Source organism: Myotis daubentonii, chromosome 4 (assembly GCF_963259705.1).
Source record: "Myotis daubentonii chromosome 4, mMyoDau2.1, whole genome shotgun sequence".
Taxonomy (NCBI): Eukaryota; Metazoa; Chordata; class Mammalia; order Chiroptera; family Vespertilionidae; genus Myotis; species Myotis daubentonii.
In genome coordinates, this window is record NC_081843.1 from 43,127,024 (window position 1) to 43,146,724 (window position 19,701).

Consider the following 19,701-nt stretch of genomic DNA (forward strand, 5'->3'; position numbering starts at 1 on the left):
TCAACAGGGAACTGAGGCTGCGTGGAGCCGGGCCAGAGGACCTGAGGCTGCGCCCCAGCCTAGCGGGGCTTGGTGGGGGACTTCAGGGTGTGCCCCCAACCCCAGCGCTGGCCTGGGGGACCTCAGGCCGCAGCCCCCACCCGGCGGAACTTGACAGGAGACCTCAAGGAGCGCCCCTCGCCCTGGCCTGGGGAACCTCAGGCCACATCCCCTGCCCCAGTGCCGGAACAGGGGACCTCAGGCCGCGCTCTTTGCCCTGGGCTGGGGAACCTGAGGCTGCGGCCCCCCTACCCGGCGGGGCTTCACAGGAGAACTAAGGCTAAGCCCCCCGCCTGGCACCGGAACATGGGACCTGATGCTGTGCCCCCCGCCCGGCGCCAGGCCAGTGGACCTGAGGTTGTGCCCCCCAACCCGGCGGGGCTTGACAGGGGTGGGGGTGGCCAGGTCTGGGTCTTACGCAATTTCGAGGCACGCGCGGGTGGGTTGGCACTTCACTCTGGGTCCCGTGGCGCACCCCAGACTCTGACAGGAGGAAGATTTTCATATACATTTTGCTAATTTTCTTTCATCTCTTGACACTTTTATTATAGAGAAAGGTCAAATAGCAATATTAAAATATTTCCTCTAATTAACTCCCTTTTAATGTGCACAAATTTCATGCACCGGGCCACTAGTATATATTACAAGGCTAATATGCAAATCGACCAAACTGTGGAATGACCTGTCGCTATAACACACACTGACCACCAGGGGGCAAACGCTCAGTGCAGGAGCTGCCCCTTGGTGGTCAGTGCACTCCCACAGGGGGAGTGCCGCTCAGCTGGCTCATAGCTGAAAAGCACAGTGGCGGTGACAGGAGCCTCTCCCGCCTCTACTGCAGGTGAGCAGTAAGAAGCGAGGGGTCCTGGACTGCGAGAGCCCCGGACTGTGAGAGCGATGTCTGACTGCTGGCTTAGACATCCCCTGAAGGGTCCCGGCCTGCGAGAGGGCACAGGCCAGGTTGAGGAGACCCCCCACCTGCAGTGCACGAATTTCATGCACCGGGCCTCTAGTCTACATATATTACGTTAGAGGCCTGGTGCACAAAATTCGTGCATGGGGGAGGGGGTCCCCTCAGCCCAGCCTGCACCCTCTCCAATCCAGGACCCCTCAGGGGATGTCTGACTGCAGGCTTACCCCCCTGCCGGCTGGTTGCCCCATGCAGCCTGCTGCTCAGTCATTTGGTCGCCCCTCACTAACCCCACTGCTGGCCAGGTCGCCTCACACAGCCTGTTCAGTCGTGATGGTCGCTTAGGCTTTGATATAGATAGATATGACATGGAGGAGGGACGAGATAGAAATCCTTACAGACCATACAAGAAGTCAACAGCTAATGCTTAAAGAGTAATCAACTTAATTTGAAAGTGGGGAAAAACTAATAAAGACCTGTCATTTTCACAAAAAATCTTGTATAAGTATTTGACTCTTATATCCGGTGGTAGGCAAGCTGGCCAGCTGTCACCTGTTGCCTATCTTTTAAAATAAAGTTTTATGGGAATGCAGACCCATACATTCATTATACAACCAACCATATGCACTCTAGAGTCCTACCCTTCTTTCAGGTTCCACGAGAAAAGAACATACTGCAGCAACAACTATTTATCTGTAACTGCTTTCTTCAGTATATAGCAACAAAATATTTGTTTCAAATATAATCTCCAACATATGAACATCTGTATTTGTAAAATAGGCAAATTAGAAAGTGACTATTCTCATCACATGGGTTAATTTCACATGCTTTTAGATAAAAAATTCTGGGAATTCTAATAGATTTTGACTAAATGTATTCACGTAGAATTGCTCAAAACATCTACCACTGTTCTCAAATCCCTGCTCTGACAACTTGCTAAAAGCTTTGATGAATTGGGTATTTTTCTTTCCAGAGTTAGCTACAACTTTCCATCTTAGTTATAAAAAGTTTTAGAAGAGCAGTGGTAATACCTGCACATCTAGTGTTGACTCTAGGTAAATACTGTTTTGTTAAGAATCATTTTATCACCGAGTTCATTTACCAATGTTATTTCTCTGCCCTGAAAAATATCCTAGAGTGACTTAATGATCCAAATTCTGGAAATTCTATGTTTTTTAAAGGCTCTAGAACAGTGCTTACCAACTAGTGGTCCGTGGACCACTGGTGGTCCGTGAGGTCCAAAAGATTGGCAACCGCTGGTTTAAGGAAACCTTTGGAGCAGTGGTGGCCAACCGGTGGTCCATGGACCACTGGTGGTCGGTGAGGTCCAAAAGGTTGGCGACTGCTGCTCTAGAGTAAGTTTTAAATTTTACAATTATGTATTAATTTAATAAATGAAGATGTTATTCTTATTTATGTCTTCCTCTCTAACTATATTTTTATGTTGCAACCTTTGTGGAGAACTTATTTGGGGGAAAATACCAGGTTAATAAGAAGTTAAATTGATTCAAAAAGAGCCATTGCATTGCATAATCCAGGACTGCCATTCACATAATCAGAGTTGTGCAGTATATAGTTTATGCAGCCATATATAACAGCAGAGAGTTCAAAAGAAAAAGGTTTGAGTTAGGAAACTGATAGGTAATATTGAAATCAAGTCAAGACAGTATAATTGTTAAATAAAATCTTTGGTCTGTGTTCCCCTTACAAATTCTTAAAATTTATATTTAAACAATTAAATAAATGATTTTTAATTGCTTTTTGAAGAATAAACTTAAAGAAAAGTTTAAAGTATTAATTTCACTTTTTTTTTTACTTAAGAGAAATGTTTATTTAAATGACTGCTGAAATTATAAAATTGGTATTTTTAACTAACTTTCTTTAAATAAATAATTTAAGAACTACATGTATCAAAGTCAGGTTTCTGAATTCAGTCTAGAATGAGAAGTTGTTGAGAAACAAGTTTTCTTCCAAATTATTTGAGATAACTTTCATTTTGTGACCCAACTTCAAGGCCCTTTCAAACCTTTTGGGAAAGAGATCAAATATAAACATTTAAAAAAAGAGGCTTGTGAAGCAAGTGGGCTCAGGCTCACACCTTTGGTCGTGCTTTGGGACTCTGCTGCAATTTGTTTAAAGCACTAGGCTAAGTGTAGGAGCTCACAAGAATAAGCAGGCAGCCCCTGCCATGAGACTTTCTTTATCTCTCTTTAATTTCTCTCCAGTCCATCCTCTTTCCTCACTTACATCTCCCTCTTTATATTTACTCATGTTTATATTTGCATTTATATAACATGACTTATGATGTGAAGGTATGGTCTTGAAGACAAACACCATCTTTTGAGGTTTATGATCTTGCACTAATTTAAAAGGTTAAGACAAATGCACAAATAACGATTCCAAGGCAGAGTGTGATAAACTTCATAGAGAGACAGAAAATGCTATGGAAGTTTACAGAAAGTTTTCAAATAGAGTCATACATCTTAAATTTAAATAAATTTATTTTGAAGCTAAAAGACTAAGTAGTCTCTGTGAGCAAATAGTTTTTACACCTGCATGAAAGTCCTCACAATATTGTGGGGTATGAAAGAAACCACAGGTTTCCTTATTTAAAGTTGACACAATGTTTGCCATGGAAAATTCTCAGGAAACTGTGGTTTAACACACCTCGAGTTTCTTCCATTTCAAATAAATTAAATAAAAAAGGGAAAACACCTAATTTTTTAATGGAAAATTTTTATTTTGGCATATGGGTATTTATTGTGAGCACAAAGCATTTGGTGTTCAATTCTGAAAACCATTTTGAGAATGTACATAGAAATATAAACAACAATCTAAAAATGCAAAAGCTCTTTCTCTTTTTTTAACATATTTTTATTGATTTCAGAGAGGAAGGAAGAGGGAGAGAGAGATAGAAACATCCATGATGAGAGAGAATCATGGATTGGCTGCCTCCTCCAAGTCCCCCACTGGGGATCAAGTCCATAACCCGGGCATGTGCCCGACCGGAATCAAACCTGGGACCTTTCCGTTTGCAGGCCGATGCTCTATCCACTGAGCCAAACCGGCCAGGGCAGCTAAAGCTCTCTTACATACAATGTTCATTCCTTTGAAAATATGCCTAAAACAAAGTGATTTTAAATGAACTTGTAAAGGTACACTGCTAGTAGCAGTGCTCTTAATTGGACTTAATTTCAATTCTGTGTTTTACCTAAAGATATAAATCAGTCCATTTAGATGGATTCAAAGAACTATGACAAACTAAGGTTTAGAATTCACATTTAAGGGCACAGGAGACCTTTCTGCATTTGTTGAATTCATAATCCCTATGATACCATGATTCAAAAATACAGTCTTACACATATGGAAACTTATTCCATCCTTTTATCCAAAACTTTCATTCTGTAGGCCAAAAACCGAGAAACCTGGGTTTAGACCTTGGACCTGCCATTTCCTACTATCTGACTGTAGGAATATTTTTTACCTTTCTGGGCCCATGGCCTCATCTATTAAATGGGATTATCATCATCTTCCCTGAGAAAGCTAGCATATATAAAGCACCTAATAAGCCAGGCAACTGGTATTCATGTTAACAAGTATTACTTTGCTTCCTCTTATCCTACAGTTGTTTACTATAACTGTCTTTTATTTCTACTGGATTACATCATCCTTTAGAAAAACTGTTGTACATATATACAAGGGAATACTATATGGCTGTAAAAAGGAAAGACCTCTTACCCTTTGAGATGGCATGGACAGACCTGGAGCTTATTTTGCTAAGTGAAATGAGCCAGTCAGAGAAAGACAAATACTATAGGATCTCCCTTACATGTGGCAGCTAAGGAACAAAATAAACTGGCAAACAAAATAGATCCAGAGGTATGGATACACAGAACAGCCTGACAGATCTCTGAGGAGAGGGGTTGTTGGAATGGATAAAATAAGGTGAAGAGATTAGTCACAGAATGTATATGCAGAGCCCATGGACACAGACAACAGTGTGATGAAGGCCAGGGGGCGGGGAGGGCTGGGTACTGGTGGGCAAAGCAGAGCAAGGAGGGGCAGAATGGAGGACATCTGTAATAGTGTCAATAAAAAAAAATATTGTCTCTATTCCCTTCATATCTTTCATAGTGCCAATTGCTATGCATGCAACAGATGTTTTGAATTGAGACACTCCTGAAATTCTGGCAACAGCTGTCTGGAAATGTCAGCGCTCCAGTCCCTAAACTCTCTAGCTTTAAACTCTCATCACATACATATTAACTGGCTACTTAACCTTTGTACCCCATTTCCTTGATTTGAAAAATAAAGACATTACTATTATTACTCCCTCCACCCTCCCCACATATGAATACTTTCTCTATGAGATCACTGTTTTACAGTGTTTTAAGATCAATTGAGATAAGAATGCATAAGGAGAAATTGTGCAAGCTGTAAGATATTCCACAAATTAGTTTGTTCTGGTCTATTCTGATGGTCACATAACCTCAAATGTACAGAGCTCTATGTAACAGACTTATTTCCTATTTGGTCATCTTCCACTGAGCTCCCTTCCTGCGGCAAATCTATATATATAAAATCCTAAGCAACCGGCTGACCTGACACACACTGACAATCAGGGAGCAGAGCTCACTGCAGGAGCGAAAACAATAGGCAGGGAAACATGGAACAGAGGGATGAATCTCAGTGGGAAGGGGGGAGAGCGGAGGGCAGGAAGAGATTAACCAAAGATCTTATATGCATACTAGAGGCCCAGTGCACAAATTCATGCACCGGTGGGGTCCCTCAGCCTGGCCTGCAGGGATTGAGCCGAAATCGGCTCTCCGACATCCCCCTATCTGAATTACTATTACAAATCTCAGGACTATATATACAAATGAATTTACTATTAGAAATAATGATAAGGTAATATTGATGTTTGTTTTTCCATTTTCAATTTAAATATTTTAAACACTGGAAGGCTGAACAAAGGGATGTAAATGGAAGACAGATGATAATCTAAAAAACTGATTTTACACATATTACACATACGTTAACTGATGTTAACCTTCCAAAGGAAAAACAATCTGGCTGAGAAGTCAAAAAGAAAAGACACAGGATATTTTATTTTGGATATTTTCCAGTTCAAGTTAAGTAATAAATATTGCCAAGTGTTACTGTTAGAGTTTAGATAAAAACATATTATTATTAAGGAACTAAAAATAAATTGCTTTTTACTCTTACCACAAATTAAACATTAATGAAATACCTTTAGAACTTAGAGACCAAAAAGTTTAAAAAATGTATTCTGGTAAAAATCTTAAATTACGTATTTTTTTAAAACTCTCAAGAGAAAGCAAAAATATATCCTGCCATATTTTTATACAATTACCACTATTCTATTTAAGATGTCATTATTTAGCTATAACAAAACTTAGTTTTTCCTGCTCTTTTATGAATGACTCCTATGAAATAATATTTACTGAAAAATCATAGTAGTATAAATAAAGAGGCTATTGTAAAATCATGCTCAATACTTTGGTGTTGCTTCTATGACAAGGACAATGATGGCAACAACAAATCCTCACGCTCCTCAAACAAATAAAAACATTTTCTATTCTGGCCCTCTTCCAATAAAATGCTTTTAACATTTAACATATCTAACGCCAATTAATTGTAGAGAAGTCCGTGCAAGTCTACATAAATGTAGAACAAGAGTATATTTTTCCTTAAGGCTAGAATAGACAACCTGACATTTATAGTTGGTGATTCCAACATACTTCTCTCAATAATCAATAAAACAGGAAGAAAATCAGTAAATATATAAATCACCTGAACATCATCACTCAATTTGACCTAAGACACTTATAGGACACTGATCCCAATAGAATACATATTGTTTTCAAGTGCACATAAAATAGTCACCAAGATAACAAATAATCAAGTTAAAATAATAAAAACCATAAAAAGTATGCTCATGTATCATAAAGAAAACAGTAACAAAGATATATCTGGAAAAATCAACCAAAGATCTTATATGCATATATGCATACATAATCCATGGATGCAGACAGTGGGGTGGTAAGGGCCTGGGGCGGGGAGTGGAGGGGGTTGATGAGGGAAAAAAGGGGATATATGTAATATTTTCAACAATGAAAATTTAAAAAAAGATATACCTGGGAAATCCCCTATTTACTCAGAGATTAAAGAATATAGTTCTAATTAAACCATCATTTAAAGATAAAATTTCAGGGGAAATTCAAAACATTTTGAACTATAAAATGAAAATATGTCAAATATATGAGATGTAGCTAAAGTGGTGCTTAGATGGAAACTTATAGCATTAAATGCTTACATTAGAAAACAAGGTATAAAATCAGTAATTTAAGCTTCCATATTCAGAAACTGGAAAAAGAGCAAAGTACAAATGCAAGAAAAAACAAATAGTATAAAGTAGAGCAAAAGTCAATGAAAGCAAAAACAGAAAAATAATGTAGAAAATCAATCAACCCAAAATCTGTTTTCAGGTAGAAATTCTCTTAATTGTAGGCATTAGCAAAATGAATGGAAATATAAAAAGGTAAACAGTAAAGAAGCAGGAGTTGCAAATACAAGAAGCAGAACAACTGGATAAAAGTCCTAACTGTACAGCATAACAGTGGTATAACCTTAATTGTCTCACTTCATTTTCTCAGTTCTTCTCATTTGTAAAAGGGAGTTTAAAAAAGTCATTCACAGGGTGAATGGCAGGGGTTAAGGGAAATATTCATGGAAATTATTTGGAAAGAATAAAAATAACAATTGTTTGAATGAGTAAGATTGACAAACTGTTATCTAACACATAAATATCATATTATGTCAACATTTAACATATCTAACATCAATTAACTGTAGAGAAGTCAGTGCCTTTAAGGACCTTGAAGGTGTGATAACACAGCAAAGGAAATTCACAAATTACTATAAAATATTTTTTTGGGCCCTGACAGGTTTGGCTCAGTGGATAGAGTCGGCCTGCGGACTGAAGGGTCCCAGGTTTGATTCCGGTCAAGGGCATGTACCTTGGTTGCTGGCACATCCCTAGTAGGAGGTGTGCAGGAGGCAGCTGATCGATGTTTCTCTCTTATCAATGCTTCTAACTCTCTATCCTTTCCCTTCCTCTCTGTAAAATATCAATAAAATATATTTTTAAAAAATATTTTTTTGGTGGCAAAATTGAAGGTCAAGTGGGGAAAATTCATTATATACTAATAATACCTGGCTTCTTCATAAGTTTTCTCATTAAGGAAAAAAGTAAAAAATATAAATAAGGAACTTTTAAAAAAAATACAACCCACTGCAGATATACCTTTTTGCAGATTTTTTCAAAACTGATATCATCACCAAGAGCAGATTTAGTTACTATATCAGGTTTCAACTCCTGTAAAAAAATAAAACAAAATAATTTTAGTTATGAGTCTAATTTTAAACTCATTATTATTATGAGATAAACTTCTTCATCTGTTTTGCTCTTAAGAATCTGATGTTAAGTGAATTTTCAACTTTTAGAAGATAACAATTTCTATCACACAGTAGGAAATGACCATGCTAAGAAAAAAGTCACAGCAAAATGAATTTAAAAGCTAATCACCCCACAACAGTTATATTCTATGAAAGCTAGAACATTCAATGTGCTATAAAATTCCAGGATAAAAACATTTCCTTAATAAAAATAAGATTAAAGTAATTCAAAATGTTAATTTAAGAATTATTACATTTACAGAAATTTTTACTTATTTTAATGACATTGGCAATTTCATCAATTTAGAGAGACTGATGTTCCAAGTGACTGATACCCCAGTAAATACCTGAAACCGTGCATAGTGCCAAATACTATATACATACTATGTTTTTTCCTATACATACACTAGAGGCCTAGAGTACAAATTCGTGCATGGGTGGGGTCCCTTGGCCTGGCCAGAGATTGTAGCCGATTGGGGCTGTCTTGCCCAGTCCCAATCGGGGTCAATCAGGGCCAGCTGGCTGAGGGGAGGTACCATGGGAGGTTGGCTGTGGGAGTGCACTGAGCGTCTGTCCCCTGATGGTCAGTGTGCATCATAGCGGCCGGTCTACCAATCATTTGGTCTACTGGTCATAACAGTCACTTAGGCTTATACACACACACACACACACACACACACACACACACACACACACACACATATACATATACACTTCTGATAAAGATTAATTTATAAATAAGGCACAATAAGAGATTAACAACAACTAGAGTACAACAATGATAAAACTGAATTATAACAATGTACTGTAATGAAAGTTATGTGACTATGGTCTCTCTCTCAAAATACCTTACTGGACTGTACTTACGTTTTCACTTAAAATAAGCACTTTATGACTTCTCTTTGGCATGTTTGAATTGCCAGCATCACTACTCTTGCACTTTTGGGCCATTATTTAGTAAAATAAGGGTCATTTGAATACAAGCACTGTGATAGCATGGCAGTCAATCTGATAAACCCAGATGGCTACCAAGTGACTAACAGGTGGGTAGCATATACAATGTGGATACACTGGACAAAGAGATGGTTCACATCCTGGGGGGACACAGCAGGACAAGGTGGGACTGCACCATCTGCTACTCATAGAGGTGCACAATTTAAAACTTATGAACTGTTTATTTCTGGAACTTTCCACTTAATATTTTCAGACTGCAACTGATTGGGTAACAGAAGCTGAGGATAAGGGAAGACTACTTTACACTAATTCTTAACTATATCACTAGTGGTGTTGGGGAAAGTTATGTTTCCAACCAAACTATTTTATATCAGGCTATGGAGAGGGACACTGTATCAAAACAAAAAGTAACTTGAAGGCAGTGACCACGTAGACATTTTAAATTCCAACAGGTTCTCATTAAGGTTGGGCTTTTAATTTAATAAAATATAAAACCTACTTGTATTTTCCAAAATGTGATGAAACTAAAATATGACGTTTAGATTAGGAGGGGTTAATTCCCAATACAAAGAATTATAAGGTGCCAAGAAAGTCTGGATTCTTGGAGATTTTTCTTTTTTTGTCTATTGGAAAATGAGGCAAGAAATGCATTTCTCTGAAATAAGAAATCTGAAATAACTTGTGAGAGAGTATTGACATCCAAATCTTCATGCTTTTTCACAGATGGGAATTGCATTATGGTTATTCTTTAGTAACAATAAAAACCTTATTTCCTAAATATTGTTCTACTGTTTGTTAAATACACTTCTACCAGATGGAAATTCAATAGGTTACACTCTGTCATCATATTCCCAAGAAATTAAAAAACAACAAAAACCCGCAATAACCTTTGTCTTCTTCCTTCATCATTCTTGTAAAAAAATGTCACCAACAATTTCCACGTTGCAAAATCTAATGAACAGATCTCAGTCCTCTTCTTATTCAACACTAAAGGCCCAGTGCATGAAATTCATGTGCTTGGGGTGGGGGGTGGGTGGTGGGGTGGGGGAAGGGTCCCTCAGTCTGGCCTGCACCCTCTCGCAGTCCAGGAGCCCTCAGGGGGTACCCGACTGCTGTGGAGGCAGGAGAGGCTCCCACCACCGCGGCTGCACTCACCAGCCGTGTGCCTAGCTTAGGGCTTCTGGCTGAGCGGCACTCCCCCTCAGCCAGTGGGAGCACACTGACCACCAGGGGGCAGCTCCTGCGTTGAGCGTCTGCCCCCTGGTGGTCAGTGCACATCATAGCAACCAGTTGTTCCGCCATTCGGCTGATTTGCATATTAGCCTTTTATTATAGTCAACATAGCAGCAGCATCTGACTCTTCCCTTCCTTGGCCTGTTATCACCTTTTCACAAGTTAATTCCTTTTTCCTATTTGATATACTCGCTTTGTATGACTTTCAGGACCCATACTCTTGGTTTTTCTTCCTTAGCCTCCTTTGCTAGTTTTTCCTCTTCTTTATAGCTTAATAGTGGACCAGAATTCTGTCCTTGGTACTCTTCACCATTATCTAATACTACCTTAGTGATTTCATTTAGTCTCATAATTTTAAATATCACGTACAAGTTAACAACTCCCCAAAGTCTCTTATCTCTAGCCCATTACTGTCTTCTGCACTTCTTCACATCATCACTCCTAACCCTTCCTACTCTGCTCTAATTTTTCATAGCATATCATCTACTAACATATTAATCTATAATAAAAGGGTAATATGCTAATTAAACTGGACATCCTTCCGGGCATCATTCTGGACACAGCCAGGGCCGGAGGGAAGCAGCTTGGTCCCGGTGCCTGCCAGCGGCTGGAAGGAAGACTGGGTCCCAGGTGCCAGAGGGAAGCCGATGCTGGCAGCCAGGGGAAGGAAGGCCTACTCTTGCACGAATTTTCATGCATGGGACCTCTAGTTACTCTACTGTCTTCCCCAATTCCTCCCAAATAACAACACTGTCAATTTTTGTTTCTCAGGTGTATTTTAAGTACCTAGTAAAGCTCATGACATTTGATAAATGGTTAAAGAACACTTGTTGAAAGAATGGATACTGAAGTTATTTTCATTTGTTAGGTAGTATAAATTGGTAAATTGAATACTTCAGCTATCTCATAAGAGTAGAGCATAAGCTAGGCCTGCTAGTAAACACTGCCCCTGTTCAAGAACTATTATAAAGAGTACATTTAATAACTATGTCTTTCACTCATTTAACTTTCTAAATTAAAACAAAAAAACCCCCCTACAATTGTTAATATTGTCATGTTGAGATATGAATCTAAATCACTATCAAACCTAATGCAACACTTCATGTAGGGAAAACTGGTAAAATAATCTAAAAATGTTTTGTATTTTTTAATTTTTTAAGTACTTCCTTTATAACTTCTCTAAAACAAATACAATAAAGTATTACAAATTTAAGTTTCCCATTCTACAACTTGGGAAGTTATGGTCACTTTTTAAGAGTCAGCTTCATTTAACAGGAAGCCTTCCATGAATCTTCAAAGAAGTACTAAATGGCCCTCCTCAATAGAGCTAATGGTGTTTTACAAATTCTCTGCACGTGTCCATCTCATTCATCAGACTCTAAGCTTCTCAAAGAAAGCATCATATTAGTTTCTAAATTTCTATAAACAGAGTACTTGGTAAACAAAGTACAGACCTAATAGATTTTTGTTGAGCTGAAATAAAGTGCTTTGGATGGCTCCAAGATGACATGATAAAAGTATGTGAACTTTTCTGGCAAATTACAGGACTAAATAACATCTGGTAAAACTTTTGTTTTTTTGAAACCTACAATACTAACTAAAATAGTAAGAATGATTTCAGCTCTGGTCTAAAGTTACAATGTAACACAGACAATGATGGTAGACTGAAGTGTATAGTAAATCTCCAAAAGACCTCTATTCAGAATTTCTCCATATTGAATAGTTTTGACATTATTTTTCAAAATGGTATTGAAGGCAATTGCTATCTTAAGTAATGCCGGGAGCCGGTCCATCCTTGCTGTTTCAAGGGACCTGGCATATATGGCATACGGTTCTTAATATGTTTGCTCACCTTCTTGGCGCTGTGTTTTAACCAAGGTCACCTCTCCGAGAAAGGTTGAATCCCCAGGTAGGGATTTTCCCCTGAAGTTAGGGAGGGAATAAAACCCCTCAACTAAGTGCCAGGCGGGTAATTAATCACTTTAACTATGAACAATCATGCTTAAGCTACATAATCTTTACTCCCTGGAATGGAGATAAGATACGCCCTAACCTTTGGAAATAGAGATTGATAGGATTGGAATCAACTGGTATAAATACAGATGCAACAAGACAACAACAGACAGAATTCAGAAGACAGAACCTACACGGAGCCTGGAGACAGAAGAACTTTGCTGGAGAGGACATGGCAAAAGATCCTGGACTGAACCTGACTATAGAACATGGCAAGAGAACCTGACTAGAACCTAGTGACTGAACCTGGCTGGACCTGGACAGAACCTGGCTGGAGATCCTCAGCAGAACCTCTCTGGAGATCCAGACCAGAACTTGGCTGGAGATCCGGGCTAGAGATCCTGGCTAGGCTGCTGATCAACTGAACGCTGTCTCCGTGTCATTCCTTCTTCGCCGACTCCGTCCACACCTTTGGGGACCCCTGGACCTGCTGGGGTTGGACCCCGGCAAAGTAATATTTCATCTATGCCAGTTACATGGAGTAAAAGACTAAAGAGATTCAAAATATTTTTAAAAATTATTAAGCCAGTACCATGCTAAGAACAATGATATTGCATTTTAGTGGTACAAAAACAGTATCAACCCAACTTCTTAAAATTTTCAGAAAACGATAGAAGTGGCTTTATTCTTCTTTGCTTTTATAATTATAACCTTCTACATCTTAATGCTAATTTTACTTCAAAAAATTCATTACAGGTGGTATTTCAAAAACATGGTTTTGATCTGCACAGGTTCATCTACAAGCAATTTTTCAGTAAATATAGTCAGCTCTCCACATCCCAGGGTTTTGCATCCACAGAATCAACCAACCATGGATCAAAATTGATCGCAGCTTGGAATCTGCAAATGCAGAGGGCCAACTGTACGCATTGCTCTATGCCATTTTATATAACAAACCTGAGCTTCCACAGATTTTGGTATTTGGCAGGTGAGTGTGTTTTGTGTGTGTGTGTGTGTGTCTGGCGGGTGTGTGTGTGTGTGTGTGTGTGTGTGTGTGTATGTCCTGGAACTAATCCTGAGGGACAGCTGTAGTTCAGCTTTTGGGGGAGTCAAAAGTTCCCTGCTTTTCCACTGAGCAGGGTGATGAAGATGTTGTTCAAGAGTCAATTGTATTTAAAATTCAAATTCTTAAACCTAAAATGGAAACTTAATAATAGAATCTCAAGCATTATTATTAAATGATGCATAGGAAAAAAGAAACTAAGAAATGTGCAAACAATTGACAGAAATTTATCTTTACTTTGATTAGCAAAATTTAATGTGAAGCATGTTACTAAATAGCCTTCTAAAATGCAGAACACTGGGCACTGTATAAAAAGACAACCAAAAAGAGTAGAGTTTATAATGTGCAAATGACCTGACATCATAACACAAAGGAAGATATAATACAGTAGATTGTTAAAAACTGATTACCTAAGTACTATATATATGTATGAAGATAAAATATGCAAGGTAGTTTCTGTTTAGTTCTCAATAGTGGGAATAATAAAAAGATAACCCAAATACTGGGGTTCCCTTCTCAATTTGCACAAACCTCGCACCCATATGATATTTGTCACTAGGTATGAATCCTCATGCGTCTCTCCCTGTCAACAAAAGCTCTGTTTTAGAGGTTGATAAAGGGTTTGACAATGATCCATTCTGGTTTTGTAAGAATATGTGTGAGATAATGGTGAAAGCCGTGTGGTTACCAGAGAAAGTTAGAGAAACTTAAAAACAGGAATGTACAAAGTATGTGTAGGGACATAAAGTTGACTGTATTATGCAGAAAAATGGGGATGAGAGATAAAGTTGATCAGGATGAAAAGAACCAACTGGTGAATTAGCTTTTACTACCCATGAGGAATTAGACCCCATTTGGTAGACAATAGAAAGGTAACTTAGTTTCTTGAACAAAAGAGTAATATATAAAACAAAGTAGGTTTACTATTAGGAAATTTTACTAGTGTCAGGTTTTGCTGGCAGCCAGTTAAAGAATTACTAAATGTCTACAAACAGTACTGTCTCACTTTAGTTCCAAGTTGACTTTCATATTTAAAGCTGAATCTTCATATTCTAAAAACTAAACTGTAATGCATCTTTCAACTATAAATTATTTTCATCAAGCTATGAAATTACTGATGTGAGCAAAAACTAAAAAACATGTGAAATTCAAATAGTCCAAGATGTGCATTACATTTAAAAGTAGATATAAGCTAAGGAGAAACATAATCAAATAATTTCATCAAATGAAGCTGCAAAACCCTCTTGGCATTAAATAGTCCTAGCTCTCACAGTAGAAATACCTTTTAGAAAATAGGACAAAACAAAAATAGTTTAACTCAAGTGATTAAACACGATCACATTTTTTTATGCCAAATAAAAACATCTAAACTGTTCTTGGAACTTCATGAAATTACCCACTTCTGAATGTTCAAGGAGGCAAGCAGAGAAATGAGATGCAGAAATTACATCAGCCTGAAGGCTCTACTTAGAGCACTTCTGCAATTTAAAGGAATAAATCAGTAAATCAGGGTAGACAGCTTTTTCTTTTCATTTTAGAGACTGTCTTCTAACAAAATGCCTGGCCTCGGGAAGAAAAGTTTACTATTTTGTAAATATATAGAGAGTAAATAAAATACTTAAAACTATTTTATTTTTGTCTTCCCAATAACATGTTAAGAATAAAATAGAAGAGGTGAGATCTGTACAGTTATTATTTTTGTTATTATTCAGTATATCAAATAAAAAGAGGACACAAATATAGCTTTATTTGAATATTTTTATTTTTTAATCCTAAATATATCTATATATATTTGCAAGTTTAGTTTTCCCTGCCCAGCACCAAAGAGTTAAAGGGGGGGGAAAAAGCACCTCAAACTTAATAAACAATTACATAAGCCCATAGAACATTTTTTCCCCTTCAGTAAATGACCTAGGAAATTCATCAAAAGGTCTTAGGAAAATTATATTAGGTGACTGAGGCAGTCTTTCCCTATAATATTGGAACTAGTTAACTAAGATATAGGGATGTGCTAAATAGGATTTAGGAATGTGTTAAAAGACAGTGGTTTTTAACTGAAAAAATAAAGGATAATCTTTAAAATCTCAATGAAGTCAAACTATTTATTACAGCTCTAATTCCTTTAAGCAGTTTCTCTAGAACTTCAAATGTCCAGTAACCTTTCTCAAGGACACAATAAAATCTATACTTGTTTCTTTCTAAAAATTTATTTTTATTGTTGCGGGTATTACAGATGTACCCCATTTCCCCACCCTTTCTTCCCCTTCATCCAGCTTCCACTCTACCCCATGCCTTCTCTCTCTCTCTCTCTCTCTCTCTCTCTCTCTCTCTCTCTCTCTCTCTCTCATTTCAGAGAGGAAGGAAGAGGGAGAGATAAAAACATCAATGATAAGGGAGAATCATTGATCGGCTGACTCCTGCATGCCCCACACTGGGGATTGAGCCTGGAACCTGGTATGTGCCCTGATCAGGAATCAAACTGTTACCTCCTGGTTCATAAGTCAACGCTCAACTTCTGAGCCACACCAGGCAGACTACCAAAGCTTTTTAATCTACTCATTTACTGATGGGCATTTGGGCCATTTCCAGATCTTAGCTATTGTAAATAACACTGCTATGAACATAGAGGTACATTTATTCTTTCTGATTGATGTTTCGGGATTCTTAGGATATATTCCCAGAAGTAGGATGGCTGTTCCATTTATTATTTTTTGAAGGCTCTCAATGCTGTTTTCTACAGTGGCTGCATGAGGCTGAATTTCCAACAGCAGTGTACTAGGGCACCCTTTTCCCCACATCCTCACCAGCACTTCTTTATTTATTGATGGTAGCCATTCTGGGAAGTGTGAGGTGGCACCCCATTGTAGTTTTAATTTGCATCTTTCTGATGATTAGTGACGTTGCGCATTTATTCATATGTCTCTTGGCCATTTGTATGTCCTCTCTGGAGAAGTGTCTATTCAGATCTTGTACCCATTTTTAAATTAGATTGTTTGTCTTTCTTTTGTTGAGTTGTATGAGTATTTTATATATTTTGGAAATTATCCCTTATCAGATGTATCATTGGCGAATATGTTCTCCCATACAGTGGGCTCCCTCTCATTTTGTGGATGGTTTCTTTTGCTGTGCAGAAACCTTTTAGCTTGATGTAGTCCCATTTGTTTATTTTTTTCCTTTTGTTTCTCTTGCCCTAAGAGATGTATTGGCGAAAATTCTGCTTCGTGAGAAATCTGAGATTTTACTGCCTCTGTTTTCTTCTAAGATTTTTATGGTCTCACGTCTTACATTTAAGTTTTTACCTATTTTGAGGTTATTCTTGTATATGGTAAGTTCATGGTCTAGTTTCATTTTTTTTGCATGTAGCTATCCAGTTTTCCCAACACCATTTTTTGAAGAGACTGTCTTTACTCCATTGTATGCTCTTGCTTCCTCTGTCAAACAATAATTGACCACATTGACATGGGTCAATTTCTGGAGTCTCTATTCTGTTCCATTGAGTTATATGCCTGTTCTTGTGCTAGTGCCAGGCTGTTTTGATTACAATGGCTTTGTAGTATAGTTTGATATCCAGTATTATGACTTTTCTAACTTTGTTCTTCTTTCTCAAGATAGCTGGTGGAGTCTTTTTTGGTTCCATATAAATTTTTGGAATATTTGTTCTAGATCTGTGAAATATGCTAATGATATTTTAATAGAAATTGTGCTGAATCTATAGATTGCTTTGGATAATATGGACCTCTTAATGATGTTAATTCCAAACCGTGAACACAGTATAAGCATCCACTTATTTTGTATCTTCCTCTATTTCTTTTTTCAATGTCCTACAGTTTTCTAAGCACAAGTCTTTTACACCCTTGCTTAAGTTTATTTGTAGGTATCTTTTTTTTTTCTTTTTGCAATAGAAAATGCTTTTTTTAAAAGTTATTTTTACTTTCTCTTTCTGAGAGTTCATTATTGTTTTATAAAAGTGACATCAATTTCCAGATATTAATTTTGTATCCTGCTACTTTGCCGAATTCATTAATTAAATTTAGTAGCTTCTTGGTGGCATCTTTAGGGTTTTCTATGTACAATATCATGTCATCTGCGAATAATGACAGTTTAACTTCCTCCTTTCCAATTTGGATGCCTTTTATTTTTTCTTCTTGTCTTATCCCTGTGGCTAGGACTTCCAGTACTATCCTATCTAATAAAGAGGCAATATGCAAATTGACCATCACCCCGACACACAAGATGGCTGCCCCCATGTGGACACAAGATCGTCAGCAGGGGAGGGCAGTTGTGGGCGATCAGGCCCCAGGGGAGGGCAGTTGCAGGGGACCAGCCCTGCATGGGAGGGCAGTTGGGGGCAATCCGGCCAGCAGGGGAATAGTTAGGCATTGATCAGGCTGGCAGGGGAGTGGTTAGGGGGTGATCAGTATGGCAGGAGAGTGGTTAGGGGGCGATCAGGCTGGCAAGCAGAAGCAGTTAGGGGCAATCAGGCAGGCAGGCAGGCAGGCGAGTGGTTTGGAGCCAGCAGTCGTGGATTGTGAGAGGGATGTCCAGTGGGATTGGGCCTAAATGGGCAGTCGGACATCACTCAAGGGGTCCAGATTGGAGAAGGTGCAGGTTGGGCTGAGGGACACACACCCCCCCTGCATGAATTTCGTGCACTTGGCCTCTAGTGTTGAATAAGAATGGTGAAAGCAGACAACTCTATCTTATTCCTTTTTTTAAAGGAAATTACTTTTAGTTCTTGCCACTGAATATATCTCCACTTGCTAATAGCTTAAAGAGCCTATATCAATTAATACTAGAATAACATTACAATCAAATTTGTTTAAAATATTATGACAAAGCAGCAAGAAATGAAAATGCTCAGAAACCTAATCATAGCTACTAATTCATGGTACTTTGGGAATTGATAACTTTGATATTTAGCTTCCAGATATTGTTTTTAAATGTTAAATGCACAAACAAAATCCTTTATAGATAACCAGGTGTTCTATTCTTTAGGAAGTCCCAACTATTCTAATTATGTCAAATTATAAACAAATTCAATTTTGTCCCCAAGAGGCAATGATGATAAATCATTTCATTATTTTTACTTTTCATTTAATAATGAGCATTAATATTATAACGTAAAAGCACATTTCTTTTTTTTCTTTTAGAAATAGCACATTTCTTTATAATACCTAACTATTCTTGATAAAATTGTGCACTTAATACTTAAAGTAAGAGATGTTAGGTTTGTAGAGTATTAAGAATATGAGCTACTTATTCAGACAAATTTCTACTGCATCCTGGCTTTAGCTACACTCTAGTAGTGTAACTTCGGGCAGAGCAATTCGTTTGTAAATCCCTAGTTTACACATCAGTAAAATGAGGCTAAATAGGAGTCTTGGAAAAATACTATGAAGATTACAAATAATACAAAGTAGGTATACAGTTGTATGTGAAACAGTTTATTCTTTTTTTCTTTTTAAATATATTTTATTGATTTTTTTACAAAGAGGAAGGGAGAGGGATAGAGAGTTAGAAACATCGATGAGAGAGAAACATCGATCAGCTGCCTCCTGCACACCCGCTACTGGGGATGTGCCTGCAACCAAGGTACATGCCCTTGACTGGAATCGAACCTGGGACCCTTCTGTCCGCAGGCCGACACTCCATCCACTGAGCCAAACTAGCTAGGGCCAGTTTATTCTTGTATTACTATTTATTCTTGTATTATTTTTCATGTGAACAATTGTAAACCTACTGTCGCCCACTCCTGTATATGTATGCTGTAGCAAAGAGCCTGGCACAGAGTAGGTGCTCAGTAATTAATAACTAAAATTACTATTAAATTATTTATTAGCAGTGCTTTTACATCTGAAGTTGAGCTTCCTAGTGCTATAAATAACATATAAGTCTGGGATGTGAAGCTGTTGCATTAAATGATATCCTTGCTATCTAACTGGGATTCACTTAAAGATTATCAAGGAACTCATATTAATTTGGTAAATCAGTAACATTAATATTTTTCATATAACTGTCTCCTTTTCCAGGAAACCATCCCTGATTATTAGCTAGCAGCAACCTCTTTTTT

The 19,701-nt window shown here is 37.9% G+C and overlaps 1 protein-coding gene across 2 annotated transcripts in view; it reads right to left on the bottom strand.

Annotated features, from left to right (window-relative positions):
* Nucleotides 1-19,701, bottom strand: part of SRFBP1 (serum response factor binding protein 1) — a 65,603-nt gene that overhangs the window by 12,790 nt on the left and 33,112 nt on the right. For both annotated transcript variants that reach the window (XM_059693794.1, XM_059693795.1), the window contains exon 4: nucleotides 8,277-8,348. In XM_059693794.1, the coding sequence (XP_059549777.1) occupies nucleotides 8,277-8,348 (72 nt within the window). The remainder of the gene's footprint in view (nucleotides 1-8,276; nucleotides 8,349-19,701) is intronic.